A 21,119-nucleotide genomic window follows, 5' to 3' on the forward strand; every position below is an offset into this window, starting at 1 on the left:
AGGAAAAAGTCGCATCTTTTCACTGCGAAACTAATCTGAATTCCTTATCTGAAGACAAGAGAAGCTGATCTTGTGACATTCATGAAATCGAGAAATTCTCTGGGTAGCTATTTCCTTTAATTTATTTGAATCCCAAGACAGAATACATGAATAACCGATATAACCAAATGCTATTCAGATAGGATGTCGGAAACCTTAATTGCATTTCTCATTAGGAAAGGTACTTAAACTGATGGGACATTTCTGACTGCATTATATACAAAGCTTGCAATACAACAGAGAAAGGCTTGGAATTTCGGAGAGCGTTCGGAAAACGCATTCTATTCAGTGCGTTCTCTATTTAAATAAAATTCAGCCCAGTTTACTAAAGTCCAATAAATATTTGCCCAAATGTTCATTTAAAAAATACACTTCGCGTCACATTAAAATTTAGTATTGTGATCATCGAATAAAATTATCAATTCACACATACGCGCATTTGCTGTTTTATTCCTCCCAGCGATTTACAGAGAAAAGTGTTGCTTTGATGAACATGAGGTTGCGCCAAATGTGTGCAGCGGGTGAATTAAATCGAAATACTACGTTTCAATTTGAAGGAGAGACTATAAAGGTAAAATTCACGGTGATTCCGATCAAGTACACATGAATCCACGAAATAGCTATTTGAAGACATCTTTTATTTTTGTAAACATTAAATGTTTCTTTCTCAAAGAAAGAATTCTCAGAAAACATACTTTAAGCATTTCTAAATGTAAGATACACAATAGAAAAGGCAGTGACGTGTAGGTCAAAATGTATACGTACCGCATACATATATATATTTTAATATACAAAGTAAAACCTACATGTATGTAAATACTTTCTTTTAAAAATCCCACTAAAACATGAAATGACAAGTGTCACCTTTTTGCGGACGTTTGGAAAGTAGGACAAAGTGCTCAGTAAATTGCAGGAGATTTCCCCCAAAAGCACTCTGAAAACTGTCAAAAGCAGGAGCATGCAAATTCATGTTAGACGACAAAAATAATATATAAACTTTTATCAACATCAACAGTACATACAACACTTACAAACGATGAATGTTGAACGATCTTTACAAACACAATGTATCTCTTTAAGATGCCAGTCGGTGTATGCTTGTAGCCAAATGCTAAAATTGTACATCTGCTAACAAGATATCAAACACTACATCTGTCTTTAAAAAAAATCTAACAGACTACATAGTGTCTGGAATACTATTTCTTAGGTTCTCATACTGTAGACATAATCCATCAAGAAGATACCAAGTGCCTATAATATTTCCAACATACAAGTATGAAGATTAGTCCTGCAATAGCATTCACATGCTTGGCCTTTATTTTTGCACTAACCACTAATAGATCTCCATCTTACATTTCTTCACTCTTACATTTCAAACCAATCAGAAAAATAATCAGAGCAAAACTTAATTTGATAATTTACAATTGTTGCAGCTTTCTCTTTCGCTTTGGGCGCATCACGTCATCACATATTTGTTGTATTTATAATCACCAATTCTTTATTTTATAGATACTATCGCATATATATGCTAAGAGCACGAGCTTTACTGAGGGTGGAGGTTACAATCCATTTTATACACTGCAATTATGAGTTCTATCAAAAGTTGAACGGATTTTGACAGGAATGCTTGTTCCCCCCATTTGGGGAAGCTCCATCTCGTCAATAAAAAAAGACTAAACGGATAATTAAAAACTGTATATACCACGTTTTGAGGGTTTATTTGCTGTGAATCCTAGCCAGTAAACGATTGTAATACAAAGTTTTAACAAGCGCAAAAAGTTGTCAACCTTTTTGCAAATGCATTTGGCACCAAAGTCCTGTTCCACTGTAGAAATGTCTCTGCCGCATTTCTGCGGCACTTTAATGTCCTTTATTATAGTTTCACTATCTTTTTTATTCAGTCCAAATGCTTAGGGTTGCTTTCAAAATGGTAGTGTGTCCAGAAAGAGCTTATCAATTATTGTCGGCGGTGGGACAAGGTCCTCGAGCTTTAGGTAGAAGATGCGCTGAAGACCTTGCGTGCAGAGGGTGCGCAGCTCTGGCAATTTCCCCAAAAGTTTGGACAAGTGGTTTGGACGATTTAAGTTTCCACCGTTGAAAGTCACGTGGTCCTTGAGACAGTTCACAATTTTATTTTGAAGTTCTTCTACCTTCTTGGGTTCTTTTAGTCCGTGTCTCTCTGAAATAGCAGGAGAAGAAATAGAGGAACGTTACTTAAGGTTGGGCAGTACAGCGCGGCGTTGAAGGGGTTAAAGAGTTTTATTATAGGATTTAAGGAGAAAGGCTTAAAATAAATGAGCTGACCTGTTACCATGGCGAGGGCAGCAATGCAGGAAAAGGCTGAAATGTCTATGTTCATACTGTGCAGGTTGGACGAAAAGTCAATGATTGAATCTATCCATTCCCCAAAGCCGCGGACGCACTGCAGTCTGTGCAGCACCACCCCATTGCAAAATATTAGCTTGCCGTCCACAGGGTTGGACCTGGAATGAACAATAATAACGTTACTAATTACTGTGCAATAATAAGCTCCTTTAATTAGTGCAAAGCAATAAAATTTAGATCATTGAAGCTTGATGGGGCAAAGTGTGGAAAAGCGTCATTGACATATTAGAACTGCCTACGTACCGATAGGCCAGCCTCAGGACGAACAGTTCCAGGAAAGCCGATTCAAAAAGAAGCTCTTGGTCCTCTTTTGGAAGGTCGGTATAACCAGGGATCTTTTCTGCCCAACCGCGGATTATTTCCATAGAGCCTGTCAGAAGGTCGTAGAACTGCTGGATGTGCTCTGTGTCCCCGCCGCTCAGCTGGTATTCGGGGTTGGACTGGAACTAGATTTTCAAAGATCAATAAAGACCCGTTAGACTAAATGTAAAGTGAAGTCACACCTGCTTTGCGCACAGGGCGACCTTCTAATTCTGCTAACAACTACAACTATATGGTGTATTGACCAATTAATAAATATAATTCCTGAATAAATTCGGAAGTGGTGTTTATTTTCACATTTTAAAACAAAAATCTTTCAAGCTGCCCAATGCCGTGCTAGCCAGTTAAATAAAACACTCTCAACCCATTCCAAACATTGTGGATTTTTAAAGTTCATTCATTCTTTTGGTAATCTCTGTAAATGTCATTACAAGTTAACCCTGCTTTACTTCTCTAGTTTAGGAAGATGGGAGTGAAGATATTTGTTTTAACTGCAGTCCCTTAAAAATCAAAGTCATTGCATACCAATTTTCTAATATATTGATGAATCTAATAGGACTGAATCAGTAACCCAGAGATCGCGCAGTCAAATTGTTTTAGACAGACAGAAAATTGGCTGGCGATTTGTGGAAAAGCAATTGTGGGACTCACTCGAGAGTAATCGAGGTTGGACATGGCGGGGTTGGAGTCGACGTGCGCTCGGACCAAGGCTGTTATGAGACTGACTGGAGGAGACGGCGGAGACGGCTCTTGAGGGCTCTTCGGTTTGGACGGGAGGCGTCCCCTGCGACCCTTCAGGCTATCCGTACGAACGACTGAAAAAAAATAGATATGTTTAAGCAAAACTCAGATCTGGGACAATTCCTTTGATAAAAGCGTCATTTGCTTTCTTGCAAAAGTTGGTGCATAATTATAAACCGCGCCAAAACTTACCTTCTTTCACCATGCCAACGACAAGGCACTTCTGAAAGCGACAGTATTGGCACCTGTTACGGCGGCGCTTGTCAACTGGACAATTCTTATTTGCCAGACAAACATATTTAGCGTTTTTCTGCACTGTACGCTGTAAAAGAATAACAAAAATGTTAATTAATAAAAATAACAAATTACCTTCTTCAATATCTGATATATACATGTAGAGATTTTAAGATAAAGGGGATTTAAATGCAAGCTGCTTTTGCACCGCATTTAAAGGGTGGATTTTACAGTGTGCGCAGCGGCTCTAACCGTCTGCTCCTATCCCATGGTCTCGCTGTACTTGATATGCGAAGAAAGGAATACGCAGACACTGGGTAAATACAAATTCGTGGGCATTCATATTATTTACATCCCTCCGAGACCCCTCGATTTAAAATGATAAGATTATTCAATCATGGTGGTGAAATAAAGAGATCACCTTAATTTTACCACAGGGAATTGTGTTCCACTTGGTTAACTTAGACACGGCTTAATGTTGTTACCAATTTAAATCTCAAGGAGTCAGCTGAGTTTGTGACAGACGCTAGCTGGTTCCCACTGCCATCTGTATTTGAGACAATCACACCAAAAGCTGCACTTGTAAATACGGTAAATTGGTGCAGACAGAAACGTTTATTACAACGTTCAGCCCACAGTGTGTTTAACAGTACGCCTTTGTAACCTCTGCTGTGCGACGTCGGGTCCCTTTGCTTTTCGCGGCAGTGGGTTCCATTTAAACCCCATACACATAACGAGCAAACACGCGGAAAATAGCCTTTCCATTTATTCTGCGAACACCATAAAACTTGAATTAAACTGAAAAATGAATCAATTACCTTGAAAAAGCCTTTACAGCCCTCGCAAGTGCGGACTCCGTAGTGCTGGCAGGCGGCGTTGTCTCCGCAAACGGCGCACAGGCCTTCGTTAGATGGAGAGCTTCGAGAAGGAGGTGATGGGACCTGGTTGTCCACCAGCTGAGACCCATGGCCGATCTGGAGACCGGGAAAGCCCACGGATGCCTGTTTTCGGATGGGATTGGGGACAGCGAAGTTCTGGCTGTCCACCACGTGATGCCCACCTCCTGTCTCAGGGTTCATGGAAATGTGTAAGGGGTTATCAAACCTCATTTGACAGCTAGAGACTGGGGTGCCGGGAGGAGACTGCTTGAAGGAAAAGAGAGATAGTCTTGAAACCGATGACTTCCGCTGATCTATCATGTGGGTGGTAGCTACATAGTTTTGAGAAAAGCTATGAAGAGAATTGGGGTCATCCCACAATGGGCTATGCTGGACCTGGAAGCCTGGAGGTGTTGGGGTAGGAGGTGGAGATGGCTTGTAATACATAGAGCCAGAGTGCATCATCTCCTCTGGTGGGTGCTGTAGGTGGTTCTGTTGGTGATAGCCGTTCATCTGGATGTCTTCGATCTTGATGGGGGACTGCTGGTTGGGCAGTGGCATCTGGTACAAGCAAGGCGGTTTCACGTCGTAACTGGTGCTGTAATTCTCCATGAAGGTGCTGAAGCTTGGCAGCGAAGTGGTGGCTGTTATTTCGGTGTTTGTGAGATCCATGCTGAACTTTACGAACTCTGGCGTTAAGAAGTCAGAGCTGTACTCCCCACTGTGGTAGCTGTAGCTCTGAGAGGCAGGACTGGCTCCTTGCGGCGATGACCCATACTGAGCTTGAACACAGGGCATGGCTGTAAATGAAAGTTCTGAACATGTACTCATACCATTTCAATGCATAAGACTTCTACTTTTAAACCGTCTTGCTCTATACACCCAAGCCCCAGCGCTGAAATCTGCACTAACTAAATACGTCGAAATCATTTCACTTCAACCCATGGATTTACTCTCAGGTAATATGGAAGGTATACGATTTAAACGTACACATTTTCACCCTGCCCTCGGTAAAGTACCCCCAAATTACTTCTAAATGGCCAATTTCAAAATACAGCCCAGTTTCTTTTGTTTTGCAATATCCGAGATGAAGTCAAATATCTATCATGCAAATATTTCCATCAACAGGAGCAGAGTTTTAAAAATATGAACCGCCTCGAGAATAGTATCTTCGATGCCGAGTTAAGCAATGGAAAAATAATTTAATTAGCATAATTTGATAAATTAACACTTATAATTGCACAATCAAATTGGCGTACCTTCTGCCAAGTGGCTGTGAAAGAAATGAAAAGTAGACACTGTTGTGGTTTGTATTCCTGAAGAGCAGAATTCGGAATGTTTTCTAAATCGCAGTTTCGGTGATAGTATAATAACAGCTTTTCTGAAAGCAAATGGAAAACAAATAATCAGTAACGCCCGCCACGCCAAGTGTTAATTTTCATAGAATAGTAACTACATTCCAAAGTCTTTCATCGGACACCAAACACTTTATTTTTATCCATTTCAAGTAACATCTTCCTTGATTTCATATTTCCAAAGTTCCCGGCGTGCCCCGAAGGAGGGGATTTAACTCAAGCCCTATAGGGACAATATCGTGAACTGATTTCTGTCCCATTTTTCTCATCATCCTTTGGAAAAAAATGTCGTTTTTCTTAAGTATCTTTCCGAATTCCCTACATATTTTATATATGACTAACTCTAACGTTTTTGCATACCAGATCACATTTCACTGGTTAATCCACGAAAGGAACCTGGGAGAGGCTATGACAACAGATGCAGGAAAATAATCACTTATATTTAGAAAAGATTGTTGGAGGAAGTTGGCTGATTTGTGATTATTAATGTAGCGCTGGCAGACTAAATTATTTCAATGTTAAATTATACCCATGAAAATATGCACCCGCATATTGCTACACGTTCTTTCATACGAAGAGTCACACAGACACGCACACGCACACACACACACACACACATACACAAATTAAAGCAAATCGGCAGGTGTAGTAATGTATATAGACAGCAGGCAGGCAGACACACAGACATAGGAAGAAAGGTAACTGTCTAGCGTTGATTCAAATTACATTACTGCTCCCTAATACTAACATAAGAAGGCGGGGGCTACGTAAAGCAATTGTGTTTTTTTTTAAAAGCACTAATAACCGATTACAACAAAAAAAAACTTGTAAGTTCTTTTGGCAAACCATCTTACAAGGTTCGTGGGAGACCAAGCAGTAAGAGTAATAACCTTTGGCATAAAATAAAGTTTTAGCAATATGCACATTCTTTGCACACATGCCTTTATAAACTTAAACTTGGAACAATTCTGCAACGTTAAAAAAACAAAGTGTCTACTTTAAATTGATCAACCATAAACTGGTGCTTTAATTTACAATTAGTCCAAATAGCTTAGCTCGACATGATTATAAGCAGATCGCCGCAGTTTTTAAGTATCGAGAACCTTTTGGACTTAATATGCCTGTAGTATTCGCCATAACAAAACGCGTCCGTCTAACTTTTTGCCAACTGGCTCGAATCGCTCTGTAAATCTTTAGGACAGTTGGCCGATGTTTATATTTGTAACGCGACTGGTTACTTGGTGGTAGTTTAATCTTTTGGCATTTTTGTACAAGGCTTTTATTTTAATACTTCGCGTTGCCAGTCGCAAGGAAGACACGTGTGAATGGGATCCCGCTATCACGCCCCCATCCTAAACAGCTGTATAGGGTACCAGGTGGAACGTACAGGTCACCGCATTAACAACAAAGCCACGCGGGTGAAACTGGACATGTCCTGTGACTTCTGAGAGGAGGTGTTCAGTCACTGCTTTGAATTATTGCTAGGACCAGTCTTTTAATTGCTTAATAACTGAGCTACGATGACCGGGACAGGAACAAAAAACAGACAGCGCGGAACTGTTGTCCAGCACCTACATTTCCAAAACTGACAAACGCTCTCGATAATTCACGACATCCTCGGTAAAACTAAGCCTTGGCATTCAGAACTGCAGCAACGAACAATATAATGAAAATAGCCGTATAAACACGTATCATGCGAGTGCTCAAACATTGTATACCTACTTGATTATTTTCTCTTTCCGCCTCTCATTTGGATGCTGTAGTCTGCAAGATGAGCAGAAAGTCAGCTTTACGTAGAATGAACTTTGAAGTGCAGCAGTGTTTTGAGTTTAAGCAGCGGCAGTGGTACAGGTTGTTGTTCTCGGCACTCTGAGCAGGCGATCAGACTCGGACTGGCCCTAGTCTCCAATGTGCCTTTGTTTATGTGAGCTCCTCTCTTCCACCGACAGCGTGTAACCAAGTCGCCGAGCGTCAGCGAGCGTCAGCGTGGCCAAACCCAATGAGCGCCCGAGGGCTGGGCCCTCACCACACGGTTGGCTAAATCTCACTTTGGTTAATTTCCGAGGTGACGTTAGCGCTCTGGATTTTTAAGGTAGTAAGGACATGACTTACGGCAACCTTCTCACCTTTTTGCAGCATTTCCAAAACAACATGTTGGAACATTCGCCGTATATAGATTATCGATCCTACTGTTGTTACGTGTCTATTAAACATGTAAAATTCTAGTCAGCCATGAGGAAAATTGAGTGAGTTATTAAGCATTCTAAAGGATTTATTTTCAATCGCTTTATTTTGGGTTAAATTGACACTACTTTAATATTGTTTAAAATGCGCGCATTTCATTTGGCGTAAACCGCAAAGTATTAACTATATTATATTTGAATAAACAGCGTACATGTACTCATTAAGTTTTATAAAGGGGTCTGCTTCTGGAATATCACGCAAAAAGAAACAATCAACAGGTATAATTTCGGATTGTGGGATAGGAAGTTCTGATTCTACAGTTAAGTGCACGTTTCGTGAGAATAATACTGGTAACCAGTAATTAAAATGTTTGTTATAGTTACTACGGAGCACCACGAAGTAGGAAATCCGCAAATGCGTGGTGTGTATGTATCCGCTGAGGTGGAAATTGCAGTAATGTAAGCGGGACTGGACGGCGGAGGGGGAAAGTCTTGTGACCACCTTTACTAGCGGCGGGCTCGGAGGGAGCTAATTAACGCGGCTGGTTGCAGAGCAGCGTCAGCGCTCGTGGGCGAAGCGATTTAATGAACGAAAGGAAAATGTGATAGGGCGCGCGCCGGGGCCGGCAGAGTGCCGCGTGACGCAGGAACGCAGCCATTGACGCAAGGAGCCGGGCTGGGCGGCCAAAAATAGCAGGTCTGGCAGCGCATTGTCACTGCGCGATTGATGCATTCGGGGGCAGGGCGTACTGCGGCTATTTTAAACTCCAGCGGAAACTCGAGAGCACCAAATTAAGACATTGCGGATATTTTTAGAGATTCCACTTTCGCGCCAAGTTGTGTGGATGGGGTTTAAGTTCATAAACGTGAATATGTGGTGTGATTTTGCTTTCATGTTTGTGGTTTTGCTGATGTCTCACAGAGGTATTTTTAAAGGGGTTTCTGCCTTTTGGCACCTTTTCTTCCGCCACGTTTGATGCGCTTCAGTCTGAGGTGTTACAATAGCACGCTCTCCACCTGTTCCTTTCGAGAGAGCAGTGGATCAGTTGGAAACTAAAATCCACGTCTCGGCAATCACCTTCTTGTGATCAGTTACCTTACAGTCCACGGCTTAGTAGTGTAGGACAACAATGGAGGAATGTGATAAATGTATTATACTGTTAAAGGGGAAAATATAAATCACTTCATTGGAGTATGCCTTTATTGGAAAAATATTTAAATCAATTGCTTCCGAATAGTTGTGAACTCATCAGTAAACAAAACGTTCAATTAACGTAAAAGGCAACAACTCAAGGGAAATGTCCATTACGTTCCTATTAGGAAAGATTCTTGGCAGACGACACGTTTCCAGTGGTTGACCGCTTAGCAGACTTACTCCATTCAGAAAACCGGAACTGGTGTAGTAACGCGTTTTCAACAAGAAGAGGCAGTCGCTCTCAAAAGATCCACCCGCGAAAAAAAAAGGATTTACCCCCCTCCCTGCGAACTAAGTTTAAAATTTTCGCCAAAACCAGATCTTGAGCAACTCCACAGAGGTTCTAACCGTAATTTGCTTAAGTACGTGTTCCCCTGTGAATTGAGAACACGCAGATGGCTGACTGCAGAGTGGACAAGGCGGTCATTGGAATTATTGTCAGCCAATTGTAAGCTATGGCCAAAAACTTTAATCACTATATTATCCTGTCGATTCAGTTCCGTTTTCAATTCAGTAGGCAACAGCTTAGGGACAATAGTGAATGGATTGGCTTTCTCCACTCCTAGTTGAAAGTATGAAAGTGGTATGTGGTAGGGGAAATTAAAGACACGAAACAGCAAAACAAATGCACGAAACTTTTATTTAAGATTTCGACTAATTTCAAGTTATTCCACGACTTAAATAATAACAACTGCTATGTTATATTAATTTTGAGAGATTATATTTTGTTTCAAAATCAGCAATCAAAATATATTGAGATGATTATCAGTACAGGTTACCCCAGGTTACCAACACCCAATTTACGGGCACCGCTGCATGTGAATGAGGTTCCATAACATAATTAAATTTTAAAAACACTGTACATACATAGCAACACACAAACCACTGGAGGTACTCAGCTGGTCAGGCAGCATCCATGGAAAAGAGCAAACAGTCGCTATTTCAGGCCAAGACCCTTCTTCAGAATTGAGAAAGATTCCCCTTTTATTCTGGCGTCTTCCCTCTTCCTTCTCAGTCCTGCTGGAAGGTCTTAGCCAGAAACATCAACTGTTCACTCTTTTCCACTGCTGCTGCCTGTCCTGCTGAGCTCCTCCAGCAGTTTCAGTGTGTTGCTTTGTGTTTCCAGCATCTGCACTTCCTTGTGTTTGCAGTGTACATGCATGCCTTTGTTCCGACGAAGGAAATAGTTTCCACTCTCCACTTTCAGTAATGGTTCTTTTTTTACATTTAACATCCATATGCACATTTCATAAATGTTATTGTTACCTGACTCTAGACTCAGCCAAATTACAGGAGAAATCCCATTCAATGGATAAAGTATACATCAGAAACTTTGATGCTTTAAGGTTTGTGATTTTATCAATATGGAATTAATAATTTAAATTCAAATAGTTATTTGCATCATGTTAATCTAATGACCAGATCAATGGTCCTATTATTTTTGTTACTATCCAGCTTAATTTTCTCTGTAAATGTAAAATACAATACAAGCAGAGGAAACAAATCCTTTTCTTAAAGATTCAAACATTTTTCTTTGATTTTGATCTTGCTAAAAGATCTGACTAATTTCAACAAACCAATGGTTCTTACTGACAAAGAAATTGAATGGAATAGTCAGATTCTGCTTAAAGAATTGATTTGCCTGTAGAAAAGTGACTGTACTACTACACTGTTATAAGCGATATCTTGGTTGTTTATAAAGTAATTCATATTCAGAGCACATCCCCAAGGACGTGGTGTAGATTGCTCATCCTCCCTCTCCAAACACACGGTGTAGGTTAGAAATCAGCCTAATCCTGTTAAAAGAAACTCAGATCAAGATGAAGAGAAAGTTCAAACATTAAAAGGTGAAATTTATCAGAACATTATGGAGACACTAGGACTTGCAAAACTCCTAAGTGAATATACCTTGGAGACTGTGTTAGAGGACAAGACAGAAACTTCTTCAAAGTGGGCAAAACCTGGAGTCACATACTGTACATTCTGCAACCCAATGCTTTTAAACTCCAATTCTCCAGCACTGCAGTTCCTAACTACAACACAATTACCTTGTGGGCAAATCAAATATCTTTTCATTATATTCTTCAAAGATAAACTGCTTATTTATATCTTTGACAAATCTCAAATAACCTCTAACAGCGAAATATTCATCCAAGAAAAACAGTTCGAGTAGGACTTCCATTTCTGCTCTTGGTAATGGTTCCATGCTTGAGTATTGTCATGGCAAACACCATTTCTCAACTGTGACCCCACCTGACCTCCAAATCAAACGGACTTGGGCAAAAATTGTGTTTACCGTCACAGATACAATACGATAAACCAAAGTTAAATGGGATCTGTTTTGTTTCTCTAGCATCCAAAATGCCAAATTAGCGTTTTTTGCTTTCTGTGTCAATATAACTGCTGAGATTTTCCCTTTGTGTTTCCCCAGAGACCACATACACCATTTTCCCATTCTCACTCCCCAACATCAACAGTGACACTTGTTCATGCGACTCAATGTGTTCATCCCCAGCATCTAAACCCTCTAACTCTGTAATGTCTCAAAGGGGGATCTAGTAATTTAGATTTAAATAGAAGGGCCACAGTTCAGAAGTTTGCCAATGACTCCAAAAACTGGGATGTGTTTTATTGATGAGAAAGGAGATTAAAGTTTTTGGGGGGGGGGGGGTGTTGTCCACAAAAAAAAACTAAATAGAATTTCAGCTCAGAGAAATAATGGATGGGATGAGGACAAATAAGGAAATGAAGTATTTAATTTATTGTTTGAGAAGCAGAAAGTCCAGGGGTTCACAACCTTTTTTATGCCATGGAACAAACTGTTAAGCAAGGTGTCTGTGGACCCCAGGTTGGGAATCCCTGCTATAATCCATGCTCATTGTACAAACTTAATGGACAGGTAGGTAAAATTGATTAGGTGACTAGATACCTGCCTTTGTCAGCTGAGGCGGAGTTAAGAAGGACTAAAACTAAAGTTAGAACTCTTGACACTCATTAGCAGCACATCAATTCCTCTATGACATTTGAGTTATCACAATAAAAGGATACAAAATATATTAAAAAGTATAAGGAGATTTAAAGATCTCATGTGGACAATTACTATCATGAGTATTTGACTGGTCTTGAGCTGTTTGCAATTGAATAAAATACAAAGGAAAATTTCATGAAGATGTACTAAATTATGAAATGTCTAAACAGGAAGGAATTCTCTGAAATAGGTGTGAAAGAGAGAAATACATTGATTGACAAAAAGTATTCTTTGGGAAAAAATAAAAGATTGCAGCAATAGATGAAGGATTTCACTCTTCTGTACTAATGCTCTTTTTCCTATAGATGCTGCCTGCCCGGCTGAGTGTTCTAATGCACTTAATATATAGACAAGGGTAAGAATTCATTGTCTAAAGAGTTGGAGGCAAAAACTCTCTCTACATTTGAAAAACTTCCCTGATGAATGTTGAAGTTGAAGTTAACCAAATGACTTAATTTTGGCTGATGTTGGCTTCTGCATTGTGTGTATAAAAATGATGCAGCCTGCCTTCAAATTTCCATTCCTCCAAGGACCATCAAGCTTTTAAAAGCCAAAGCTATTACATTTGTCATTTGCACTGATTTATAGGCCTCTTTGTTCAACTCTGGGAACATCCCGTACAAAAATCGCAGTGCTTTGAAATATTTACTGTCTTTTTCCAAATTGAAAGACAATAGTTTCAAAGTGCATCCTTAATTCACTATATATATAGTATAATGTTAAGCTCTTTCTCTTTAACATACTCAGTCATGTATGAAACTGAATTACAGAAATTACCTTTATAAAAATATAATAATCTGTTCAATTAAACAGCAAAAATAGCTAGTGCTGCTTAAGCACTATGTTGAAATTGAATACCAAAGATTCCATCTCTCCCTCAATTCTTCCAAATGGAAAGTTTAATTTAAAATCAAGTCCTTACTATGTTCCAAATGAACAGATATTGCAACTTTTTTTTTGGAGTTCCATATAAATCTGAATTAGAAGAGTAACTGAGTAACTGTTTTCATGTGTTTAAACCAGGTTAACCAACATTTGATACTACACATTTGATGTGTGAAAGGCAGCAAGGGAGTGAACTTAAGACAATTAAACATACAAAGAATGGAACGTCTCTCAATATTCTGTGAATTTTGTAGTTCCAAGAATTTTGAGCAGTAATTTTAGCTGGATTTACATTAAGAAAATGATTTTTGGAAATATTGTAAATCCACAGATTTTTTGGCAGTGTAATTGTAGTATTATAGTCTAAGCTTTGACATTATATAAACAATAAAGCAGCTCATAATAGCTAATGTTTGCAGGTTTAGTTTTGAAAATTAACTTGTATTTGAGCCAAAAGTATGGTGGCGCCAAGCAGGGGAAAAAAATGAACAAAATTCTTCCTCTGAACTACTTGAAATGTACATTTTCACAAATTATTAGCATTATTTCCTTCTTACAGAACTGCCCAATTGCAAATCTCTCAAGTTAATATATCAAATTTAAAATAGGTTAGTTTTATAATTACATGCATTACAACACAAACCCAATACATTGTGGAAAGTTCCAAAGACCTTTGAATGTTGATCCATCTGGGCCATTCTGTAACTGCAAGTACAATTAATGATATAAATTTTGTTTTACACCATTCATAAATTTCTAGCTCCATGTAGTTAGAGAACAATTGTAAAATGAATCACACCTTGACTGCCACAGGGGTAAAGAGTTAAAAAAAGCGATTACCTTTGATTATCCATCATTATGGAATTTTTAAAAATAAAATGTTGAATGCAATCCATCCTTTTCAGCATTACTGGATATTTTGCCCCCCCCCAAAAAAAAAAATCACATCCAATCCATCACAAATGATAGAATACAATGAAATGCTAAATTTATTTTTCTTGTACAATAGATTGTGGTAGAATATAACAGGCAGACAAGTAAATAAAAGTAGGTGATTAACAATTCAAACCCCTTCAGGGTAAGTGGTGGAACCATCCTTCACAAGATAGGAAGGAAACATTGCCTCTGTAACCACAGAGTGTTATGATGCAAGTCAACACCCCACGATTCCCTTTGCAGCAAGTTATCAATTATGTCACGGGCAGGAGTACAATGGAAAAATGAAAGGCCAAATACTTTTTAAACAAAGAAGAAAAGCAAATTAAATGGTTGATTTCCGTGGGCCTGTACTGCACTAACCACAAGTTGTAATCAATGCCATCTATTTTTGCTCAGCTGTAAACTGATGCAATGTGTTAAGAGATCTAAGGAAAAAAGTTTTTTTTTAAATGCAAATGTTTCTGTTCTGAATATGGAATCATGAATTATTACATCCTCAGCATTCAAATCAGGAAATATTGTTCATGAAAATAAATCCTCATTTTAAATATACCTCACAATTACAGCACTGCCAGTTAAAAATAGACAAGTGAATAGTGCTTGTTTAAAAAAAACTATTCAGTTATCTGTTGAATTATTAATAGTTTTTATTCAAATGATTTATATGTTACAAGTTTGTAATCTCAATGTCTTTCCGTAGCTTGTAATAAATGTCAAGGATGGTAGAAAATACTTAATTCTTGTCTTCTGTGCCAGGATAGACAAAGCCAAAGATATACAAAGTTCAAGGCACACTTTCTGGGCTCTATCACCACCAACTACCCCACCCCACTGAAAATAAAACAATATTCTTCAGGACACTGAAGGCTGAATTAGAATCGCAAGCTAAACCCTTCATAAGATGATTCCACAACCTATGGACTCACTTTCGAGACTCTACAACTCATGTTTTCAATATTTCTTCTTATTATTTTGGTTTCTTTGTGTTTGCACAATTTGTTGTCTGTTGCACACTGGTTGTTTGTCCACCTGTTTATGTGCAGTTATTTATTAATTCTATTGTGCCTCTTTGTATTTACTGTGAATGCCTGCAAGAAAATTAATCTCTGGGTTATATATAGTGACACATATGTACTTCAATAATAAAATTTACTTTGAAACAGGGAAAGAATTTAGTCGGAAATAAAAAGAGCCTAAGAGATCAAGGAAAGTAGCAAGCAAGTGGAAAAAGACTTTGAGGTGGCAAGGGGTGATAACAGGGAGTCAGGATTAATCATAACTTTGTGCAAGTGATTCTTCCAGAGATTGCATGGACTGGTTCCCTTTAAGATTTGAAGCCTCACACATTATGAAGGCCTTTGCCATATGTGCATCATAATTTTTAATGCATGGAATGTTGATGGACTTCAATGCACACAACCAGGTGTTCCCATGCTTTGCCCAACAGATACATAAAGAAATTAACAGCAATTTATGACCTTCACTTCCTGCGCAGAAAATACCCAATCTCGTTTAGCAAAAATGTTCGCAAATATTCTCTATGGAGTGCAGAGAATGCACTGCTATTATAAATTTCTTGGCCTTCCACTTCAGAAAAAATACACTAAATAGGTCAAAGCTCTGGGACATAACATCTCAGCTGTGATACTGAAGCCCTGCACTTCAGAACTAGTCACACTTCCAACTAAGCAGTTCTAATACAGCTACAACATTGGCATCCGCCCAGCCACGAGGAAAATTGCCCCGGTGAATCCTGTTCACATAGCAGCAGAAACCAAAGCCAATTACTGTCTAATGAGTTTGCTCTCAATCACCCAACACACTGATGGAAAATGCCAAAGGTCCCTTCAGGCTGTGCCTACTCAACGCCCAGCTGCATTCTGTCGCATCAAAGCGCCATCCAAATATGGAATGGAGCAGAATTCTAAAGGTGCACAGAGAGAACTGTCCTCAACATTCAGACAGCATTTAACCAACCGTGACATCAATGAGTCCTACAAAACTGAAATAAAAACAGAAAACACACTAGAGGTCAGACTGCATCTCTGATAAAGAAACAGAATTAAAGTTTTTGTTTGTAGTAGTTTGGATTGGTACTTGGATAGTAGGAATATGGAGGGCTATGGTTCCAGTGCAGGCCAATGGGAATAGGCTGTTTAAATGGTTCGGCATGGACTAGATGGACCGAAGGGCCTGGTTCTGTGCTGTACTTTTATATGACTTTGTCAGAAACATTCAGACCTTTTGACCTAAGACAATAGTTTCACTTTCCATAGTTGCTGTTTAACTCACTGAGAATTTCTAACATTTTCTGGTATATCTCACTTTTACCAGAGGTCAAAGCACAAAGGTGAACACTCCCCAGATTGGAACTGTACCCATCACAGAAGTAAGACTGTGGTTTGCAGAGAGCAGTGACCCTTTGAGAACATCAGTTCAGAAGTCCCTCAGGAGTGGCGGCCCAGGACCATTTTCAATTATGCCAATCGTGACTTTCCACCTACAACGTCAGAAATGGGGCACGTGTTGATAACTGCACAACGTTCTCCTCGATTCACACTCGCTCAGCAAAGTCAGCCTATGCTTGCAAGCTACAAGACTTAGAAACTTTTCAGACAGCAACTGATAAGTGACATGTAACAAACACACCACATGCCAAATAATATCCATCTCCAGAGAGTCTAATTGTCTACCCCAAACTAACAATTGGTGCCATTATCAGATGTCAATAGCCTGGAGATTTCAACTGACAAGAATCTCATATGGACCAGCCACCTACATCCTAGTTACAAAACCAGATCAGGGACAGTGTGTCATGAAGAAATGGTACACCTCTTTAATTCCCAAAAAATTTGCTGTATCTAAAAGACACAGAACAAGAGTCTGATAGAATATTCTCTTGCCTAGATAACTGCAGTTTTTACAACACTCAAGCAGTTCAACATCTTCCATGACAAAGAAGCCTGTCTAAATGGTAGTCCATTCACTGCCTCCACCATAGGGCCATATTTGGCTACCGTATACACCATCTACAAATGCAATTCCTTTGATACACATTTCAAATCCATCTGATACATCTCCCCAATCCATGGACTCCACCACCAGTTCCTATACAGTCGGTATACAAACACTAGCAACTGCGTATTCTTCTCCAAGGTGCACTATCCTGACTTGGAATCCTTCTGTCCCTAAGGCCTTGTGGGAATAGTTTCACCAGGACTGAAGCAGTTTATGAAACTGGCTCATCAACACCTTCAAGGGTAATTAGGGACATCCAGATTCTTCTCTTGCACCATCACCAAGCAAAAAAAAAACACCAAACAATTCCTCCACCTGACTGTACTTAACTGGAACAGAACGAAATGTGTTGCTGATGGCCACTTCATTGCTTCAGGAATGGTGAAAGCTCCACTGCTGTAATGAAAAGAAATGCAAATCAGTAATTAGGAATTTTGCGAACACAAAATACAGATTTAACATCTATAACAAATGAAACCCAAGATATTCATACAAGCAACATCTCAGTTGGTTATATGTGCTGCTACATCAGAGCTTCACTGACTGGATTTAAGTAACAGGAGTTCCAGTCTCTTGTTACCGAGCCCAAGCTGGAGATTGGCCATGCGTGGTCTTTGGTTGCATGCAGAATAGAATTGATTGGTGACGAGTCCATGATTAAATAATCCACTAACCGATTGACACAAAAGATGACAGCTCACTTTAGTCTTAAACTTCACAAGAGGGGGTGAAGAAATTAACAAAAAAAATCATTAAACATCAAACACCATCTTCAATACTTCCTTTGGGATATTAACGTTAATGATCATCGTGATCAAAAATTTTAACTGCGCAGGCGAGTTCATGTGCTAATTAAGATTAAGGATGCTGATCTCAGAGAATGTAACACATTAACAGTAGTCATCCAGCATGTATATATGTCAGCTATTTTCAGGGGTACAGCAATCTAACAGCAGAAAACATGCCACTGCGAGACCAAGTCGGAATTCAAACCTCAAAACTGCGAATTACATTTGTATAAAAATGTACACCCAGCATCATTCAGAGTGCTACAACTAAAGATACTCCACCAGTTAGGTTTCAGGTAACCACGCTCATTTTGTAAAGGAGTTCCAACTTGTGCGCCATCTCCACACCATTCTAGACCTGCCCACATGATGACATGCCGCAAAAATCGTCCTGTCATCAGTTTCCATGCATAGCGCATATGAGAGAAGGTTCACAGCATAAATTGGAAGGATGGTATCTTGATAAGTAGTAATGGAATTAAATATTGAGAAGATTGTCTTTGTTTCATCACACCTTACAGAAATGATCATTAATGGAAACAGTCCAAACTGTTTTGTTCATATAATCTGACATTGTGGCACTCTGATCAGTAAATCAAAAAGCAATTTGTAAAGGCACGCATAAGAAGTTAAGAAGGGGTTAGTTTGTATAATTTGAGAAGTTTGGATTGGTACATGGATGGGAGGATTTTTGAAGGGATATGGTTCAGGTTCCGGCACAAGATCTCATCAGTACGGGTTAGATGGGCCAAAGGGTCTGTTCCAGTATTGTGGTACTCCATGACTCTAAACATTAATTTTCTCTGGATAAATGCTAGAGAATCATAAAAGGTACTCCACAAGAGACCTTTCTGCCCTTTGTACTAGTGAGGACTCTTTGGAAGGGCCCACGTGCAACACCAGCTACTTACGGACCTATATTACTCTGATTAAGTCCTTTTTCCCTAACAGTACTTCTAATGGTGGTCATTTCTATTGAGAACTATGTTGCTCTATGTCGAAGAAAATCCGATTTATCTGTGTAATCTTTTTGGCAACATACAGGTTAATAAGAAAATGTCAGAGTGGGAAAAGCTTGTACTAACATGCAGTACTCATTAGCAGTGTACGTTTACAGCAGCAAATGAATCATCTCCTGCTTAAAACATCAACACTCTATATTTATAACACTTACCCAATTTAAACCAATCTTCAGTAGGCAGTGCATGATGATTCAATAGTGATTTGAATCTGTGGGAGGTTTGAAGTATATAGAATTAAATTTAACTCACTCGTTAGCATCCATTACTAACTGAGAGAGAAATACGTAAATGCACCTGAATATTTCCCCTTCTACCTCTAGTGCATCAAATGGACCTTTATACACTAGGAAATTTCAAATATGTCAATATACAGAAATAAAACTGAACTAGTGTTAAAAACACACAAGTTCACACTTAAAATTTCCATATAGCAAAACAGAAAGATTACTTTGTTTCATCTTGTTCATTCACAAGAGCTCATATTTAAACATTTATCAGTGATATTGTTAGTGTAAAGGCCCAACAGACAAGACCAGTGTTAAGACAATTACTTATTCTACCTTTCAGTGTATGAACTAGCACCATCACATATCATTCCCTGACAGAAAATCCATCTTGTCATCGAGATGCTACTGTCATTTCACAGATTTGTACGTGATTGATTCCACTGAAGGTTAGAGGCTAAATGGACCATATGGCAACATGTTGCTTTCCGTATGTCTCCAAGCCCATCCATGCTTAACCATTTATAAAGTAACATCTGTACCCAGAAAATGTGTTTCTATTATTTACTCACTTAACTAAATTACATCATTGACACATAACTAATTATTTCCGTAATAAACGACTGTACGTCTTCTATTGATATACAGTATTGTCCCATTTATGAAGAGTTTACTCGAAAAGGGCGAGATAAACTGATTCCTATTTTATTCATAACGTTTTAAAAACATAATGACTAAAATATCTATAAATTAAAAGTCAATAATCGCGTTTCTAGCAGCCACCACCAAACTTATTCTAAAAAAAATATTTGACAACATCATAGAATTACAGAATTTAGCGGAGAATTGTCTGGGTCTTACCAACAAGACGGCTACATTTTAAAATCGAATGAGGATGAAACTAACGTCGTTTTTCATTCACTGCAAAACACAAGTAACCCAGGCACGGCATTCCGAGTCGCACCTCTCCACTTACCGGTGCAGCCGAAGTCCAGCAGCGAGCACACACCGAGAAAGGAGCGGGGTGCGAGCCCCCCGAGGGTCGCGCTTGCACGCTTACGGGAGCCGGTCGCGGGTGGCCGAATCCGGGAAGAAGGGCCTCGCTCCGCAGCCCCGCGCCCGCTCCCGCTTCTCTTTTGTTTCCAATGGAACTCTCCGGATAAAGACTCCATTGTAACAAAAAACGCTATCCGGTCCGCACTGCCGCTCGCGCCCCGGCCCTCCTAACAAACCCCGCACCCGCGTCATCCTGACGTCAATAGAGCCTGGACCCGATGACGCGGTCGCTGCCTGCGTCATTCTATAAATAGAGCCATTTGTTTCAATTAGAGTTGAGCGCCTGACTGATGGCTTTTTCCATTGACGGCATGCGATGGGAAAAAAAAGGGAAAGGGGATCCTCATGAGTACAAAGGAAACAACGTTTGCAGTGTGCGAGGGATGATGTATTTGTCACAATGCTCACTGTTGTCATGCGAGCCGTGTCCGAAATTAGAAACGTTAAATCATGCATTTGCAAAGTTTAAACTGAATGTTAGAAACTCGGTAATCCTTTCAAGAAATTATTTTTCATTATGTGCTGCAATCTTGCAGACCTTGAGAATTTGTGGATGTGTCTAGTATTTTTTTTTGTTTTTAAGTCATATAAGTAATCAACATTGCGGTTCCACAAGAGAACTACATGTCATACATTTATTTTTTCCTTGTGGCTTAGACAGTAATTGAAACTTATTTACGCATTCTGCTCCATTTATCTCACTCTCCTCCCAAATCTAAGAAATAGCCACACCAAAAGTAACTGTGGTCGTTTTTTCAAAGGTTCTATCACCCCACTGACAAATTTTCGTAAGATAATTGGAGAAAACGCTGGGATTTTTTTTTAAAG

The 21,119-nt window shown here is 39.3% G+C and overlaps 1 protein-coding gene across 4 annotated transcripts; it reads right to left on the minus strand.

Annotated features, from left to right (window-relative positions):
• Positions 1-662: 662 nt before the first annotated feature.
• LOC140728512 (nuclear receptor subfamily 4 group A member 2) lies at positions 663-20,453 on the minus strand. 4 transcript variants are annotated; one of them, XM_073047342.1, is made up of 10 exons: positions 20,212-20,453; positions 19,164-19,219; positions 17,532-17,597; positions 5,858-5,979; positions 4,539-5,380; positions 3,679-3,808; positions 3,397-3,560; positions 2,668-2,870; positions 2,344-2,522; positions 663-2,218 (listed from the first exon to the last, which is right to left on the minus strand). In XM_073047342.1, exons 3-10 carry the CDS (start codon positions 17,567-17,569, stop codon positions 1,962-1,964), a joined length of 1,935 nt encoding a protein of 644 aa, XP_072903443.1. In that variant the 5' UTR covers positions 17,570-17,597; positions 19,164-19,219; positions 20,212-20,453; the 3' UTR covers positions 663-1,961. The 4 variants fall into 4 exon arrangements, with proteins under 4 accessions (XP_072903443.1, XP_072903441.1, XP_072903442.1 ...); XM_073047340.1 differs by having other exon boundaries at positions 4,539-5,398; XM_073047341.1 differs by lacking the exon at positions 19,164-19,219 and having other exon boundaries at positions 4,539-5,398.
• Positions 20,454-21,119: the final 666 nt, after the last annotated feature.

Source organism: Hemitrygon akajei, chromosome 5 (assembly GCF_048418815.1).
Source record: "Hemitrygon akajei chromosome 5, sHemAka1.3, whole genome shotgun sequence".
In the NCBI taxonomy this organism is placed as follows: Eukaryota; Metazoa; Chordata; class Chondrichthyes; order Myliobatiformes; family Dasyatidae; genus Hemitrygon; species Hemitrygon akajei.